At 41.3% G+C, this 18232-nt stretch overlaps 1 protein-coding gene across 1 annotated transcript in view; it reads left to right on the top strand.

Annotated features, from left to right (window-relative positions):
* Positions 1–18232, top strand: part of CLASP1 (cytoplasmic linker associated protein 1) — a 266679-nt gene that overhangs the window by 202793 nt on the left and 45654 nt on the right. Inside the window, exons 27-30 of the mRNA XM_084643407.1 lie at positions 2678–2741; positions 4707–4870; positions 6148–6226; positions 8486–8629. Of these exons, the coding sequence (XP_084499533.1) occupies positions 2678–2741; positions 4707–4870; positions 6148–6226; positions 8486–8629 (451 nt within the window). The remainder of the gene's footprint in view (positions 1–2677; positions 2742–4706; positions 4871–6147; positions 6227–8485; positions 8630–18232) is intronic.

Below are 18232 nucleotides of genomic sequence, written 5' to 3'. Positions count from 1 at the left end.
CTATTACTGAAAAATTGCTGACTTTATCATTTTAAAATAAATTGATTGGAATATAAATATTGTACTTACATTTCAGTGTGAGACTTGAGCCTTGTCTGAAGCCAGAGCCCTACTGTACCGGGCTGAAGTCTGTAACTTAGCTTTGTGGGGCACGCTGTGGTGTGGAGCCCCAGGCAGTTGCTCAGCTTGCCACCCCGTAACGCCGGTCCTGCACTTACAACTCCCCCAAACCCGTCCTGTGACCACTCTGGGGTCATAATACCCAGGTTGAGAAACACTGATCTAGATGAGTTGATTACCCCCTGAAAGACCTCTGCCTACGCCCAGGGGTACACATACCCCTGGCTGAGAAAGCACGGACGTAGTGTGTTTTTAATGAGGATCTGATGACAGCCCATTGGCACCGTGTGTGTGTGTAAAGGTTGGATAAAATTTTGATTTTGATACCTATGTGTATGGGGATGTGATCTGTGAGGGCATGTATGGTGTCAGTGAGAATCCAAAGGAGGAGGCTCTGGGAACACCAAGTGATGGAGATTCCCTGGTTGTGTAGCTCTTGCAGGAAATCATTGTTCCTAGTCCTGGTGGTTTGCAGTGTATGAGACTGTACTACTTCCACCGTTCCCTTAGGCTAGCAGGACTTTCTTGGCTCTGATCCTGGATATATTATAGACCAGTACCAGGGCTTGCATCATCTTAATTTTAAATCCCTACATTACATTTTTAAAATTGTACATTATTTCTAGTTCTGCTGATGTTTATATTTGCTCCTAATTTGTAATTTTATCCTCTCCAGGGTAGTTCAGGGCTCTTCTTAGATTGATCAGCTGATGCCTGCTTGAGTAATTTGGACATATAGTCCAAAGTGTTCACATGGCGTTACTAGGACAGTAGTAGGTACAGTAGTCCAAGATGCAAGTACCCAAGATTATTAGAGAATAGATTTTTCAAATTAAACACAGTGTGATTTGCTGCATCTTAATTTATATAACAAGTTTAATAAGGGAGAGGGTATTTTACTCTTCTGAACTTACTGGTTAAGGGTCCTTTTTCAGTACTCCTTGCTGAATGGGGTTTGATCATGCGTAAGGCTACGATTTAGTCACTGGTGTTTTTAGTAAAAGTCATGGACAGGTCACTGGCAATAAACAAAAAGTCACGGCCAGTTACCTGTCCGTGACTTCTACTAAAAATACCCCAACTAAATCTTAGGTGCTGGGGAAGGATGGGTGGGGGTGGGGTGCTCCAGCAGATGCTGCTGCTCTCGTGCAGAGGGGTGCTCCAGTGGTCACTGCAACCTTAATCATGCGTTATCTTCAGTGGGCATTCTGTGTGTGCAAAGGTTGTGGGGTCTAAGGTGGTATCAGAGTTTCATTATACTTACCCATCCTAACGGTTTCTTTACAATTTTCTAAAGTCCTTCTTTTATAAGCTCATCCTGATTAGATCTACTGGATATAGCTGGGGCCAGCAAGTCCCTCGAGAAAATATTGTTGAGCTGTTCGTTTTAGTTTGGCACCCATATTGTTACATTAGGTCAGTGTGCCTTGAAAATAGGGAAGTTCAGAATAGCCGTCCTTCTCTATTCCTTGTCTGGAGATAAATTTCATTAGGGAAATAAAAAGGAGTTCATTCAGAGGGAGATGCAATCCCCATCAGGTCAGGCGAGAGTTGTAGGACAGTCACTTGGAGCTTTTTTTTTGTTTCTCTGGAGACAGTTCAGTCTCCACACTGAATTAAGCTGACAGCTTGCTTTGGCAGTGTTACAAGGACTGCTTTCCTCTGCATCCAAGTCTTCCTTCTCAGGAGACTGTCATCTTTGTCGTATGTTCTTTTAAAATTTGTATCAGTTTTTATGCTTAGAATATGGTTATTTGGATGAAAATATCTATTATTTATAAATAAGCTACCTTTAAAAAAGTCACACTATTGACTAGTAGTGTACCCTTCCCTACTCTTTGAGGTTTGTTTTGGTTTTATCTGCATGGTTGGAGATCTATGGACGAAACCCTTTTTGTGGAAAAGGAAGCCTATAATCCTGACCTGAACTGGAGTTCTCTGAAGATTAACTCTGCATTCACCCGTTTCCTCTAGTTTGAGAGGACAATATAACGTTGTCAAAAAAAACCCAGCATCCAGCCTATTCATTTGTTTTCATTTGTTCTTTAATCAGGCAAAACTCATTGGCTCTGCTGGCAGTTTTGCCTGAATAAGGAAAACAGATAAGGACTGTAGGGTTTGGGCAATATTCTTTGCAACATTTGAGATGGAGTTTTAGCACTAAAAATATTATGTAACTGGCTCTACCAAAGCAGGGACCCAAGGAGAATTCTGACCACAGAGAACTGTCTACTTTTTTGTTGTTGTCTTGGTTCACTGTTTGCTTACGCTGGCTATTAATGGCTTTTAGGAGCCATCCGACAATGCCCCCCATTGAAGGTACAATACACAAGGGCTCCTGGTGACGATGCCCACCACCCACACAAAAGAGCAAAGTGTAGGCACACATAAACAATGTAATTACTGTGGCAGCTATATGCTGACATAAGTTAGGTCAACCAGGTCTATTTTAAAAGATCAGATCTCAATCTTTTTTCAGTTTTCAACGACGGTTCTAGTCTACTCTGTTGTGAGTAAAAGATTTAGCTTTAACATAACGTTTTGTTGTGTGTTTTAGCCGAGTGGAGTTAAAACGGCTGTGTGAGATCTTTACGCGCATGTTTGCTGACCCTCACAGCAAGGTAATGCATTTTTGGCTTACTCTCTTTCTTTACAACGTGTACAGTTATGTTGTCATGATCTGGGTAATTGTGTATTTGTGCCTGTGACCTCTACTGGATGGAACTGGAACTGATGACATGTATGTTACAGACCCTCCATTAGTTCAAGTGGTAGGGTTCTGTGCTTTTGGGCCTCAATCCTGCAAGTTGCTGGGAGTTGGATGCTCAGCCCCTTTCAAGGCACTTATCACCTTGCAGAATCCAGACCTTGGAAGAGAAGGATCTGGATTTTATTTCTGCTTCTATGGTAAGTGGGCATGATATGGAGCAAAGTGGCACTATGAAGCCCTAAATGGCCATGGCCTTCGTACAGTATGAATGGTAGTTTTATATGTATTAAGCAGCAATATGAAAGCTGTAGGGTGACCTTATATTGATAATTTTACGTTTAAAGCAACGTTAATCATATGAGCACTCCACCATCTTTGTAACACCATTCTTCCAAGCAGTGGGCCTACCTTTGCATAGACCTACCAATCTCTCCTTCTCTAACGGGGTCTTGAGTGCCTTCCAGGACACACACAAACCCCTCTCAGATGCTGTGGTACTCTGTCCATGCAAGCAGGGGCAGGAAGGTGTGAGAACAGAGGCGTGTATATCATCTCCTCCATTTTTTCTGAAAAAGTTAATACTGCTTGGGACAGATCTCCCCACTGGGGGATTTGGGATACGTTGTGGCCAGAAGGTTAGCTATTTATATACCCGATGAGAATATCCACAGTTATGTTAGAACGGCTTAAAAGAAATAATTAGGTTAATAAATCCTAGTGCTTCCGAGCATGTAGTAAACCAACACTAACTGGTGGGGGTCAGGCAGAAACTTCCTTTGTGGAGAGGTTATTCCATATGTGCCTACTGCAGACCTTCCTTTGAAGCATCTAGTTATGGCCACCATTAGAGACAGGACACTAGACTAGATGGGCCACTGGTCTGCTCCTGTCTGGCAGTTCCCGTGCAAAAGAGCTCAAAATTTTGGCTCTTAAAATTCTGTCCGATGTGGCATTGCTAGGGTCAGGGGTGACTATTTATGTTTGCAACAACATTTGCAATTTGTGAAAAGTTTTAGACTATTGTAACCTAGACCAAATTCTGCTCTCTGTTATAGTGGTGTAAATCTTGGGTAACTTTATGGACTTCATTGCAATTTGACTTCATTATGTATGACACAAATTTAACAACAGGTGAATTACTCCAGATTTCCACCAATGCTACTGAGATCAGAATTTGGCCTGTCGCTGCTAACTAGGGGCTCATCCATGCTCAATACATTTAGCATTTGGGAGGGGTTTGTGGGATTGCGCCATAGATATTGCAATGAATTGGGGAGGGGAAAAAGAATGAAGAGAAAAAAACATTCATTTCATAAATTCACAAAGGGATACACATATATACACATGTAAAAAACAAACAAAAAAACCTAATTCTGTTATCCTTACTCATTTGAGTATACCTGTTGGCTTTAAAGGCCCTACTTGCATGAGTAAGGAGACTGGGTTTGGCCCAAGATGTATGATATTTAAAAAACTATGATTAAAAAAAAAAAAGAAAGATGTTGTAAAAGTTTTTATAAGCCATCTGTGAATCCACTGAAAAATTGCACCAGAGCAGTCAGCATTGATTCACTATGTGTACTAACGAGTGGTTTGTTTTGTTGCATGGCCTGCTTTGCGGTGGAACTCACAACAGAGAGTAAGTGTATTCATTCCCTCTTCCTTAATCTATTTAGTATGACATTTTAATACGGCACATCCTGGATGTTTAATGCCAGTGATTTCTAGTGCTAACATGTTCACTGAGAACATCCATTCATAAAACTGTCTATAACAAAATCATTTTAAAACCCAGATTTTTTGTAGACTTTCTCTTGTGATCATTTCTGATTAAAAAAGTAATTTCCCCCTTTTTAAAATTTGCATTTATTTGTAGGTTTTCAGCATGTTTCTAGAAACCCTGGTAGATTTCATCATCATCCATAAGGACGACTTGCAAGATTGGCTCTTTGTTCTCCTGACGCAGTTACTTAAGAAAATGGGAGCAGACTTGCTAGGATCTGTGCAGGCAAAAGTTCAGAAAGCTCTGGATGTAACAAGGTACGATATGCAAAAGTTCTAGGGATGCTTAAATCCATCACCTGTGGTGCACCTCCTAGGCCTGCTTTGTTTTATGGATGGACGTTTCAGAAACACTGCATCCCACACTTGTTTCAAGAAGTGGACCAGATTCACCCTGTGTCAATGTGGACTAACCTCCCAGTGAAGTTAGTCTGGATGTTCACCAGTATAACAAAGCAGATTCCAGTTCCCAATATCAGGTTAAAATAATGGACCAGATTTTCCTCTGAACTGCACTAGTTTTACATTACTTAACTCCATTGATTTCAATGGAGTTATTTCCGATTTACATTAATGAAAAGGAAAGCAGAATCATTTGTTATATATTTAAAACAGGGGCAGAAATCATCTTTTTGTTCTGTGTTTGTCCAGTGCCTAGCATAATGAGTTCCTGGCCCATAACTAGGACTCCTACGTGCTACGGCAATACAAATAATAATAATAATAAAAAAGTGAATATACTTACCTTGCTCTTAGCACTTTACATTATTAAAAGTGAAAGAACATTGAAATCTAATGTGCTTTGTTTCCTTGTGTTCCTATTTAAAGTTTGATTGCACTTTTTTGTTTCTCCCAGCTTGGATGATGAACACTAGTCATTTGTTCAGAAAATGAAAAGTGCCTAAATACTAAGTTCTGAGTTGTTCATGAACATCCAGCAAGTCAGTAGCAAAGTGAGGATAAGAACTCAGGTGTTCCTGCCTCCTAGCGTGCATATTCAATCCACTATAGCATGCTGCCTACCCAAGGATGTCACATGTACCGCATTTTCACACTCTGGTAGAGGTGGCACCATGAAGGGTTAATTTGTATAGGGCTTTTAAAATCCACTTGACAAGAAGGAGATGAGAGAGGGAAAGAAAATAGGAATCAATCATCAAAGCTCACTCAGGAAAAGATAAAACATGATCTGCTATAGATAAGAAAATGAAAGAGTAACGTAAAGTGGGGAAAGGAAGAACAGGGCAACAAAAGCAGGAAGGATCTACATATTGCAGGCTGAGTAGTTTTCTGTGAATATATTGATTTGACAGATCTCACCAGTGTTAATGAATAATTGGTTCAACACATTTACATTTGTGGTATTCAACCCACTTGGTAGCTGGTCAAACACAGGTGAATTTCACAGAATAATGTTTTAATATTTAAAGGCTATTTCTGTGATTTTTTTTTTAGTGTTTTTTTTCTGTAAGTTAAATGTATTAAAATGTGTTTGTTCTAATAATAATGGAAATCTTTATTTCCTCTCTGAATAGAGATTCTTTTCCATTTGATCAGCAGTTTAATATTTTGATGAGATTTATTGTAGATCAGACCCAAACACCAAACCTCAAGGTAAGCAATGAAAACCTTTGCATTGTGACATAAACACGGTCCATTTAAATCTCAGGATGTTTTTTAAAACACTTCATCATACTTGAGTACCTAATATTCACAGGAAAAATAACTACCTGAAAGCACATGTATAATATGACACTTATAAAAAAACAATATTTTTGATGCATTTTGCAATAATTAACATGTACTAATACCTTTTGGTAAAATTTTCAAAAATGTCTAAGTTCCATTTTCAAAACTGACTTACCCTAAGTGCAGAAGGGCCAGATTCTGTAAGGTAGTTAGGCACCTAAAGATGTAGATAGGCACCTAGTTAGAGTTGCCAACCTTCCCGGATTGGCCAGGAATCTCCTGGAATTGGAATTGATCTTCCGATGGCTACTGAAACCAATCTGAGAGATTTTAATAGGCCGCTAAAAATCCAGTCGGTGCAGCGGGGAAAAGTCAGGCTCCCTACCTGCCCCTGGCTCCGCACGGCCCCGGGAAGCAACTAGCACATCTCTCTGGCTCCTAGGCACAGGGGCAGCCAGGGGGTGTCTGCATGTTGCCCTCGCCTTGAGCACCAACTCTGCAGCTCCCATTGGCTGGGAGCTGCGGGGGCGGTGCCTGCAGGCAGGGGCAGTGTGCAGAGCCGCCTGGCCACCCCTGAGCCTAGGATCTGGACATGCCAGTCGCTTCTGGGAGCCGCCTGGCCAGAGCCCGCATCCCTCACCTCCTCCCGCACACCAACCCCCTGCCCCAGTCCTAAGTCTGTTCCCACACCCAAACTCCCTCCCAAAGCCCACACCCTGCACACCCTCCTGCACCCCAACCCCCTGCCCCAGACTCAGCCCAGAGCCCCCTCCCAACTCTGGACCCCTCAGCCCCAACCCCCTGCCCCAGCCCTGTGAAAGTGAGTGAGGGTGGGGGGGAGAATGGGCAGTGAATGGAGTGAGCAGGGTGGGGCAGAGGCGTGGCTTCAGTGAGGGTAGGGGTGTGGCAAGGGTGTTTGGGTTTCTGCAATTAGACAGTTGGCAACCCTACACCTAGTGGAGGTTTTCAAATGAGCTGTGGGGCCGAATTCCCACTGAAATCAAGCTGTTTTTGAAAATCTCACTTGGAAATCAATGGTGCTTCGGTTTCCTAAATGCCTAGGTCATTTTGAAAAATGGGATCTATTCTCCTAAATCACTTAAGTGCTTCAAAGAATTTATGCAGGGACATTGTCAAGTTATTAAGGTCCCAAAACTGAAGGAAAGTGGCAGGTTCTAGGAGCTTTCATAGGAATGCAGGTTTACTCTCTTCGTGGCAGATGAATCTTGTTAATTCCAACCATGATATAAATGGGTCTCTTTGGGACAGAGGTAATATGGTCTGGAGGAGAAACATTAGACTGAGATTTGTTTTGTTATCTGAGATACTACATTCCGTCAAAGGAATATGTTTGGGTGTGTGTAGAGAGTTCTGTGCAAGGTGGCTACTTCAAAGGTGAATGAACTTCAGAAACTCCAGGAATCATGTATTCTTTGTTTTGCATGCAGTAGTGCATAAGGTGTCTTATGAAAGGGAGGGAGAACACTGTTGCCATAAGTGGGAATTCAGGGCCTAGTGGAAACCCAACCGTGGGCATTTAAAAAAGTCTTAATTAAGGCAAGAGTCCAAAGTTTTTGCCCAGACGGACAATGCTACCCTGTACATGCGACTGCTAGGCTGCATTCTCTCAAGCAGTCAGTATGGGTGGAAGGTTCCTTTTGTTTCTGAAATATGACATGCAAATACATTTTATGGAATAGGTGAAGAAATAATTTTTACTTTTTACCAGCTCATAGCCTCTTGTAAAAATCCTATCTAATTTGTGAGAAAATTATAACTTTCCTGTTGGTGTCTTGCACAATCCTATACAATTTAATTGTATTCTATTTACAGAATTTTATAGATCGTCTATTAAATTCTGTAGGTTTTTAGAGTAATTTCTGTAAAACCCTATAGTTTAGCCCCTATTAAATTCTATAGGAGTTTTCCATAAAACTATGTATATCTTTCTAACAGATTTTCAGAAGGGTACTCTGTCTCCATTAGTCATTTACGTGCAGGATGGTGGTCTAGACCTGTCCAATGAGCTGTAAGATTGTCCAATTCATATTTCTTTTTCATTATGGGTCATTATAGAGCAGAGATGAGCTTACAAGTTTTATTTGGCACAGGATAGTTTTGAGAGATGTCCACTTTCCATCATCTCACCAACAAAGGATGACAATCTCCTTTTACATTTCTTAGGTAAAAGTTGCAATTCTGAAGTACATTGAGTCCCTGGCAAGACAGATGGACCCAACAGACTTTGTGAACTCCAGTGAGACCAGACTTGCTGTGTCTAGAATCATAACTTGGACAACAGAACCAAAGAGCTCAGATGTAAGAAAGGTAGGTTAGAATGATTGTTATTGCAAGAGGGACTGTTACCTTGCCTAAGGGCAATTAAACTAAGTCTGAAGACAACCAAAAATTGCATGGTTAGGCGATTTGTAAGGGTTTTTGTTTGTTTGTTTTCCTTCCCCTGTATCTATTTCTTAACGTTAATTAAAACATTTTCAAAGTGTAAAATTAGCTTTGTTTCTACAATGTAACCATTGAGATAAAACTAAACCTTTGACAATTTGGGTTTATTCAATACATAAGTTTAAAAGAAATAAAAGGAAGTACAGTGAATGTGTGCAGCTCATTGCCATGGGATGTTGTGAAGGCCAAAAGTTACTGGGTTCAAAAAAAGAAATAACTTCATGGAAGATAGGTCCATCAATGGCTATTAACCAAGCTGGTCAGGGATGTAACCCCATGCTCTGGATAGCCCTACACCTCCAGCTGCTGGAAGCTGGGACTGGACTGCAGGGGATGGATCACTCAAAATTACCCTCTTCTGTTAATTCCCTCAGAAGCATCTGGCACTGTCCACTGTCAGAGACAGGATATTAAGCTAGATGGACCATTGGTCTGACTCAGTATGGCTGTTCTAAGGTGTTCTTGAAATATCTTTGTCTGTATTTTCTTCCAGTCAATTTTCATGCAGGTGAATGATTAAAGTACTCACCATTACAATGTAAAGAGAAAGTAGACTGACCAAGTGTGTATTTTGGTAAGCAGTTGGTGACACATGAGAAGTAATTTTGGGCGGGGGGTCATTTAGCTAAAGATCAAGTTCTCTGTACACTATGTGCTCCAAATGAAATCTGATATTATCTCTGAGATATGGTATTTAAAAATGTCAATAAGGCGCTAAGTACCTTCGACTCCTATTAAAGTTGGTTGGCATGTCTTGTCTAGGAAAAGCTGTCACATGTAGGTCAGGCTTAGCTAACATGAGCTAAATTGATGCTTTTCCTAGCATAGATGCATGATAACAGACAAGCTAAAATTGAGCTAACAGTGTCACCCTGAATCTGCACTAGGAAAAAGGTCAAGTTTAGGTTGGGTTTAGCTAATGTGTTGGCAAAACACAGCTGAAACTCAAGACATTTTTCCTAGTTAAGACAAACCCAGTGGAAGTTTCGCAAAAAGAAAAGGAGTACTAGTGGCACCTTAGAGACTAACAAATTTATTTGAGCATAAGCTTTCATGAGCTACAGCTCACTTCATCGGATGCATTCAGTGGAAAATACATTGGGGAGATTTATATACATAGAGAACATGGAACAATGAGTGTTACCATACACACTGTAACAAGAGTGATCACTTAAGGTGAGCCATTACCAGCAGGAGAGAGGGGGAGAGGGGAGGAACCTTTTGTAGAGATAATCAAGGTGGGCCATTTCCAGCAGTTGATAAGAACGTCTGAGGAATGGTGGGGGGAGGAATAAACAAGGGGAAATAGTTTTACTTTGTGTAATGACCCATCCACTCCCAGTCTCTATTGAAGCCTAAGTTAATTGTATCCAGTTTGCAAATTAATGGAATGGAAGTTTGTGGGTGTTCAGCAGTTCATCACAATGGACCCTTAATCTAAGATCTAGGTTCCTAGAAAGACACAGATGAACAAAAAGATACCAGAAATTTCGCCTAAATATTAAAATGTGCAGAGCCTTTAATTGTTTAAATATTTCATTTATTGTATTAATGCCAACATCATATTTTAGCATTTTATAACTCCAGTAAAAAGGGAGTATTTGCTTGTAAATAAGCAAATTCTGTCTGTAAATGAGGGTGTATTACTTAACGGTGTATGCCTTAATATGGTCCTGAAAATCTTCTTTGAGTATCAACAGTTCTGCAAATGCACCAGAGCTCACAAATAGCAGTCAGGAATCTCCAAAGGAAGTTTTCACCTCCATGTTATACACATTCTAGTACAAGCCAGTGAAATCTAGAGAAACTTTTTTTGTGCACTCTTTAGAAGCACTCCCTCAGGGATTATTCTTAGTAGTGCAAGTTGACACTTCGCTTCAGCAGGACAGTCCCTGCTCTGAATAGCAGCTATGACAACTTTAAACCACAGACTAGATCTAAAGCAACTTAGAATGCACATATCCATTTTAAATCAGAAAGAATTAAATGAAGAGTGAAACAGCATGCTTGTTCCCTGGGCTTCACCTGAACCCCAAACATTTCAGTCTGATTAATTTACTGCTTGGTGACAGGAGAGAGAGAGGGAGGGAGGGAGTGCTGGAGTGAATTCTTTAGTAGCTTAGTAAAGTTGTAGCTCTCTGTTTAATTACTAGAACCATGGCTTGAAAGGCAAAAGCTCTGGGGATTGCACAGCTGAAAAAAATGTTTCCACCATTAGGTGTCATCATTGCTGCATGCAAAATTGAAGAGGAGCCTCTCTGCTGCAGCTGAAAATTTGGATGCATAGGACAGTCAGATTCCAGTATTGTTAAGATATACAGCCAGTATATACTGGGAGTAAGTGTTTGTTCCTAGCTTCATCTACTGCAGAGATCTATGTCAACTGCAAGTTAATTCTAACTAAACAATACTCTAATAATTGTCACACTGCCTTGGAGGCTGATCTGAGATTATGGAATCTATTTTATTAAAACCCATATGTGGCTACTACACTTGGCTGAAAAGCTTTATTGTAGGTTACCCAGTTAAAGCAAAATATTAATTTTGGTTACTAAAAATGAGCAGAGTGCCCATATAATCCGTGCCTTCATTTATCAGCAGGACTGATGCCTTTATATATAAATAAATAACCCATTAATGTCAGGAGGCACACCATGCAAACTGCAGGCTCTGGATGTGACACTGATTAGCAGCAGCAAATGGTTTATGCAGAATCATCAGCCCTTGTCTCTGGCAAGGTTGCAGTCAGTGAAGTTGTTAAATTCAGAATACAATAATGAACTGAATGATCATGGGCCAGTTTAAACAGGCAAAATTTGCTCTGAAGAACACAGATTAACAACATGTTTTGTTGAGAATGTGGAATAGAATACCAAAATTTTGCATCAAAAAGATTTATTTTTATTCTGGAAAAGCCTGAAGCAAAAGGTGAGTCCTTTAGCAAATTTAGTGTGCGTGAAAGGGGTCAGCTTGCCCAGCCCTGAAGACTGAGGTTCTCTGGCTACAGAACAGAGGTCTGAAATGCAAACTTCTCTGCAACCAGAAATGTGGGGACCATCTTGAGAGTGACAAGGAGAGTTCAGTCTCCAAGTAACTACGTGCCTGTACTTTGGAGACTGCCAAGAAGGGATGTAATTTAGTATAAACTGTTGTGGTCATTTGTCCAGCAGGAAATGGACTGATACCATCAGCTCACTTCACACAGCCCATGTAATGGGAACAACTTTTGCTCCCCATGGACAAGTCACGCATTACAGTGATGCTGTGCTTGTACACTAGGGGTTTATACTGGTGCAACTACATCATGGTAGCTACACTGGTACAAAACTCCCAATGTAGACAGGACCTCAAACCGTACGTGCTATTGGGCAGGGATGTCTCCTGTATATTGTATAGTGCCTGACACAGTGGGGCCCTGACTGGTGTAACAGAAATAATTATTATTGATAATAATTGAAGAAGCCTTCATGTCACGTTTTCTAGACCTTTAATCATTTTTTTTTTGCTCTTCTTTGGATTTTCTCCAATTTGTCCACATCTTTCCTGAAATGTGGCTCCCAGAACTGGACACAATACTCCAGTTGAGACCTAATCAGCGTGGAGTAGAGTGGAAGAATTACTTCTCGTGTCTTGCTTACAACAATCCTGCTGATACATCCCAGAATGATGTTTGCTTTTTTTTGCAATAGTGTTATACTGTTGACTCATATTTAGCTTGTGATCCACTGTCTCCACATCTCTGTCTGCACTACTCCTTCCCTGGCACATCTCTGTCTGCACTACTCCTTCCCTGGCAGTCATTTCCCATTTTGTATGTGTGCAACTGATGGGTTCTATCCTAAGTGGAGTACTTCACGTTTGTTCTTATTGAATTTAATCCTGTTTACTTCAGACCATTTCTCAGTTTGTCCAAATCATTTTGAATTTTAAACCTACCCTCCAAAGCACTTGCAACCCCCCTCCCCTCCCTGCTTGTCATCATCTGCACACTTATAAGTAGAAAAGGAGTACTTGTGGCACCTTAGAGACTAACCAATTTATTTGAGCATAAGCTTTCGTGAGCTACTGTAGCTCACGAAAGCTTATGCTCAAATAAATTGGTTAGTCTCTAAGGTGCCACAAGTACTCCTTTTCTTTTTGCGAATACAGACTAACACGGCTGTTACTCTGAAACCTATACTTATCAATGTACTCTCTATGCCATTATCTAAATCATTTATCAAGATATTGAACAGAACTGGACTCAAGACTGATTTCTGCGGGATGCCATTCGATATGCCCTTCAAGTTTGACTGTGAACCACTGATGATTACTCTCTGGGAATGGTTTCAGAATAGCAGCCGTGTTAGTCTGTATCCGCAAAAAGAAAAGGAGGACTTGTGGCACCTTAGAGACTAACAAATTTATTTGAGCATAAGTTTTCGTGAGCTACGTCATGCATCTGATGAAGTGAGCTATAGCTCACGAAAGCTTATGATCAAATAAATTTGTTAGTCTCTAAGGTGCCACAAGTACTCCTTTTCTCTCTAGGAATGATTTTCCAACCAGTTATGCACCCACCTTATAGTAGTCCACCTAGGTTCTATTTCCCTAGTTTGTATCAAAAGCCTTATTAAAGTCAAGATATACCACATCTACCACTTCCCCCCATCCATAAAGCTGTTAGGTTGGTTTGACGTGATTTGTTCTTGACAAATCCATGCTGACTTTTGTATCACCTTATTATCTTCTAGGTGTTTGCTTAATTATTTGCTCCATTATCTTTCTGGGTATTGAAGTTAAGGTGGCTGATCTGTAATTCCCCGGGTTGCCCTTATTCCCCCTTTAAAAGATTAGCACTGTATCTGCCCTCTTCCAGTCCTCTGGAATCTCTCCCGTATTGCATGAGTTTTGAAGATAATCACTAATGGCTCAGACATCTCCTCAGTGAGCTCCTTGAGTATTCTAGGGTGTATTTCATCAGGCCCTGGTGACTTGAAAACATCTAACTTGTCTAAGTAATTTTTAACTTGTTCTTTCCCTATTTTAGCCTCAGAGCCTACCTCATTTTCACTGGCATTCACTATGTTAGATGTCCAATCGCTACTAACCTTTTTTGGTGAAAACTGAAACAAAAGAGGCATTCAATACTTTTCCCATTTCCATATGTTCTGTTGTTATCTTTCCCACCCCATTGAGTTATGGGCCTACCCTGTCCTTGGTCTCCCTTGTTCCTCTAATGTGTTTGTAGAATGTTTTCTTGTTACTCTCTGTGTCTCTAGCTAGCTTAATCTCGTTTTGTGCCTTGGTCTTTCTAATTTTGTCCCTAGGTACTTGTGTTATTTGTTTATATTCATCCTTTGTAATTTGACCTAACTTCTACTTCTTGTAGGACTCTTTTTTTGAGTTTCAGATCACTGTAGATCTCCTGACTAAACCCTGCTGGTCTCTTGCCATACGTCCTACCTTTCCTACACAGTGGGATAGTTTGCTCTTGTGCCCTTAATAATGTCTCCTTGAAAAACTGCCAAATCTCTTGAACTGTTTTCCCTTAGACTTGTTTACCAACTCCCTGAGTTTGCTAAAGTCTGCCTTCTTGAATTCTATTATCTTTATAATGCTGTTTTCCCACCTACCATTCCTTAGAATCATGAGCTCTATCATTTCATGATCACTTTCACCCAAGCTGCCTTCCACTTTCAAATTCTCAACCAGTTTCTCACTATTTGCCAAAATTAAATCTAGAACAGCCTCTCCCGAGTGACTTTCTCCACCTTCTGAAATAAACAATTTTCTCCAATACATTCCAAGAACTTATTGGATAGTTTGTGCCCAGCTTTCTTATTTTCCCAACAGATGTCTGGGGAGTTGAAGACCCCCATCATCACCAAGTCCTGTGCTTTGGATGATTTTGTTAATTATTAAATAAAAGCCGCATCCTCTTCTTCCTGGTTAGATAGTCTATAATAGATCCCTACCATGACATCACCCTTGGTTTTTTACCCCTTTTATACTTTACTTACTTACTCAACAAGTCTGTCTCCTATTTCCACCTCAATCTCAATGCAAGTGTATACACCTTTTATATACGAGGCAACAAGTCCTTCCATTTTTCCCTGCCTGTCCTTCCTGCGCAAGCTGTACCTTCTATACCGATATTCCAAACGTTCTGCTGTGTCTCCCGAGGCAGTTTATACTTGTGCATAGGTAATACCTATACCTAAACTTATGACCCACTGTAGCTTTAAATAGCTGTGATCTACTTTAAAGAAATGAGTAGTTAACACCAATTAGTATTTATGTAATGTCATGATTCCACCTCACAGTGAAATGGAAATAAACGTACGTTCAGTTCACAATGAAAAACTATTGACTATGTCAGTAAATTGTGCATGTTAAGCTTAATTTTTAAAACAGGGGGAACTGCAATGATATCCAGAGTGTTAAGGGGTAAATATTTCCCCTGCTTTTAAAGACTGTTAACACAAGAGAGTATTTACTCTGCTGCATATGAGCTAGGAGTAACTTGCTAGAAACCATACGAAAAAGGGGTGAAAGGCAATTTAGTGTGTGCAGAACAAAAACTATCCTCCGCATCACAGATCATGCTCTCTGTGTAAAGCAGGTTTTGTGGTGCATGGATCAGATTTTGTTCTCAGATGCAATGGAATTGTGCGTGGGTATCTGAGGGCAAACTATAGCTGTAATGTAAGCATGTAAATTACTGTCAGTTTCACTAAAGTTCATTGCTTGGGTGATACTATTCAGAAGCAGTGTGAGGTTGTAGATGGAGCGTTGGACAGGGCCTCAGAAGACAGGGGGCTGCTGCTAGTCTGCTGCCTGACCTTGGGCAAGTCATACATCTCTTTGTGCCTCAGTTTCTCATCTGTGAAATGGGAATAATGATTCTGAACTCCTTTGTAAAGCACTTTGTAAAGAGCTACTGATGACAAAGTGCTATTTAAGATCTGGATGTTGTTATCACCATTCAGGAAAAGTGACACAAAATTGCAATGCAAATAGTGTTAATGTGGGTAAATTGCAGTTATCAATACATTAGCATGAATTAGCATGTAATTACTGATATTTCATGGGGAGTTACCATGTAGTCCTTACTCAGGCAGATCTCCCATTGAATTTGTATTTCAGGATCAGGCCCTATGTGGGAAAATATTCTAAGTACAATGAAGTGAATTGTTCTGTAATTTCCAGGGTCAGATCCAATTCTGCAGTTACACCACTGGTTGCAGATAGGCATTTTGACCCTAGGTATATAACTCTCAGTAAGGCTCTGTGTTTGTCACGGAAGTCATGGATTTCGTGACTTTCTAGGACCTCTCTGACTTCTGCAGCAGCCTGTGTGGAGCTGTGTGCCTGGGAGCCGCCTGAGCAGCTTGAGCAGCCCTGGCTGCTGGTCCAGTCGCGGCCTCCCCACCACCCAGCAGCAGTAGTTTGGGTGTGGAGGGCTCAGGGTTGGGGTGTGGGGCAGTGCTTACCTGGGGGGGCTCCCCAGAAGGGCGACAGGAACTCCCCTCCCTCAGCTCCTAGTTCCACAGGCTGCCTCCGCCCGCAGGTACTGCCCCCACAGCCCCAATTGGCCACAGTTCCCAGCCAATGGGAGCTGCAAAACCAGGGCTTGGGGCAGAGCGGAGGCAGCCCATGGAGTTAGGAGCTGGATGTTGGCGCTTCCCAGGAGCCAGGTAGGGAACCTGCCCCAGCCCTGCCAACCCCCGAGCACCCGTGGCACCCCCCAGGCAGTAAACCACCCCCACACCCCGAGTACCTGTGGCACCCCCAGGCCGCCCCCAGATGCCCCTCCCCCCAAGTTTTAGTCGGGACAGGTCACAGGCTCTGAATTTTTGTTTACTGCTCGTGACCTGTCTATGACTTTTACTAAAAATACCCGTGACTAAAACGTAGCCTTACTCATCAGTTCTGCTGCATTCTGGTAAACTTTACGTGTAAAGAAGCCTTGTATTGAAGGCTTGCATGGGACAGAGATGTTTAGTTCAGAATGTGGGGTTGTCCCACACCATGAAGAACAATTGCAAAGTATGCAAAAACAGATTGACCTTGGCATTTAAAACACGCTTTTGTGTAGGTTGAACAAGAACCAGTTCCCCCAGGTGACAGGCCAGTGCTTTACGTGACACTTTGCCTGCTGTCCTGCTAAGTAAAATCTTGATCGCCTTGATGTCCGTGATAAAACTCCCAGTAACTTCAGTTGGACCATGATTCGGTCCATTGCCTTCACAGGAAAGAAGAAAATCTTCCAGTTACCTGACATGTCTCTAGGGTATTTCTGCTGATAGAATGTGATTATCGAGGTGGTTTATTGTACAAGCCTTGAATTGTGGCATCCTTGTGTCACGCAGTACCATTCCGTCTCCTACTTGTGTGTCTGAGAACTTGGAACACTACTTTTTCAACTGCTCTGGTTTTAAACTGAGCTTTGGGCAAAGTGTCTCCAACTGCATTCATGGAACTCCACTGGCCCCCAGGTACAACCTAGCTAATCTATGTGGAGACCCCAGAAGAATGGGACTCAACTGAGATGACAGAGCCATTGCAAAAAGAGTGGAAAAGCACAAACGACTGCGTGGTATCACTTGAACTCACACCAAGATGAGATTCTCCTCAATGTAGAGCCTTCATCAATCTCTTATATTAATTGTTTAATGTTGGTCCATCGCTGGTGTAGATTTCACTCACCAGTGCATATGAACTAAAACAAGTTGGAAGCCAAAATAGTTTTTGAGATGGATTAAATCCAGAAACCCATTCAAGATTCTCTTAGGCACTTGGAATGACCAAGGGGGAGAGCACAGGTCTCAGATCTAACATGAGTCCATTTTATGAAAAGTCATATATGATGTTGAAAACAAGTGGAAGGCTTTTTTGCAACAAGAGGAAACCATTTCTAAGTTATACCAGGAGAAAAGGATAAATCCAGAAGAAAGATATCAAACCAGCAAATACTCAAGGAAGTGCACAGAGGTCATCCATTAAAGATTAAGGTGTAGGAAGCAGTATATTAACAGATACAGGTATTGTCACTTTGAAAGAAGAGATAGTAGTGGACACCTGAAGAAAAGAGTTTGGTTAAAATACAGCTCTTACTGTAACACTCTGTTTAAAATGGGAGTAAATATGTAGGCTATATAAGGACCTGTGCAATGGCCAGAAGAACAAACTTTGCTACAAAAATGCAAACGGACTCCTTTGTAGCAATGCTAAAGGACGAAAGCTGCAAAATCGCTCCTGGAGCTTGCACGGTGCTGCTCTGACTGTGTTTGAGACATTACTGGGCTGGCAAAAATCCACTGAAGTGCAGTATATCTGGTGCCTGGCCTGCATGGAGCACTGCTGTGACTTAATTAAAAACTCTGCTGAAAAGTAGTCTCGGAAGGCTTTTAATGAACTGTAATTGTGGCCTGCACCCTGAACATGTTACTGAGCAACAGGATAAAGAATATTGTCTGATTTTTA

The sequence above is a fragment of the Lepidochelys olivacea genome, assembly GCF_965140295.1.
Source record: "Lepidochelys olivacea isolate rLepOli2 genome assembly, chromosome: 11".
NCBI classification, from domain to species: domain Eukaryota; kingdom Metazoa; phylum Chordata; order Testudines; family Cheloniidae; genus Lepidochelys; species Lepidochelys olivacea.
Note: the sequence above shows the minus strand (reverse complement) of the source record. Positions and strands in the feature narration are given on the sequence as shown.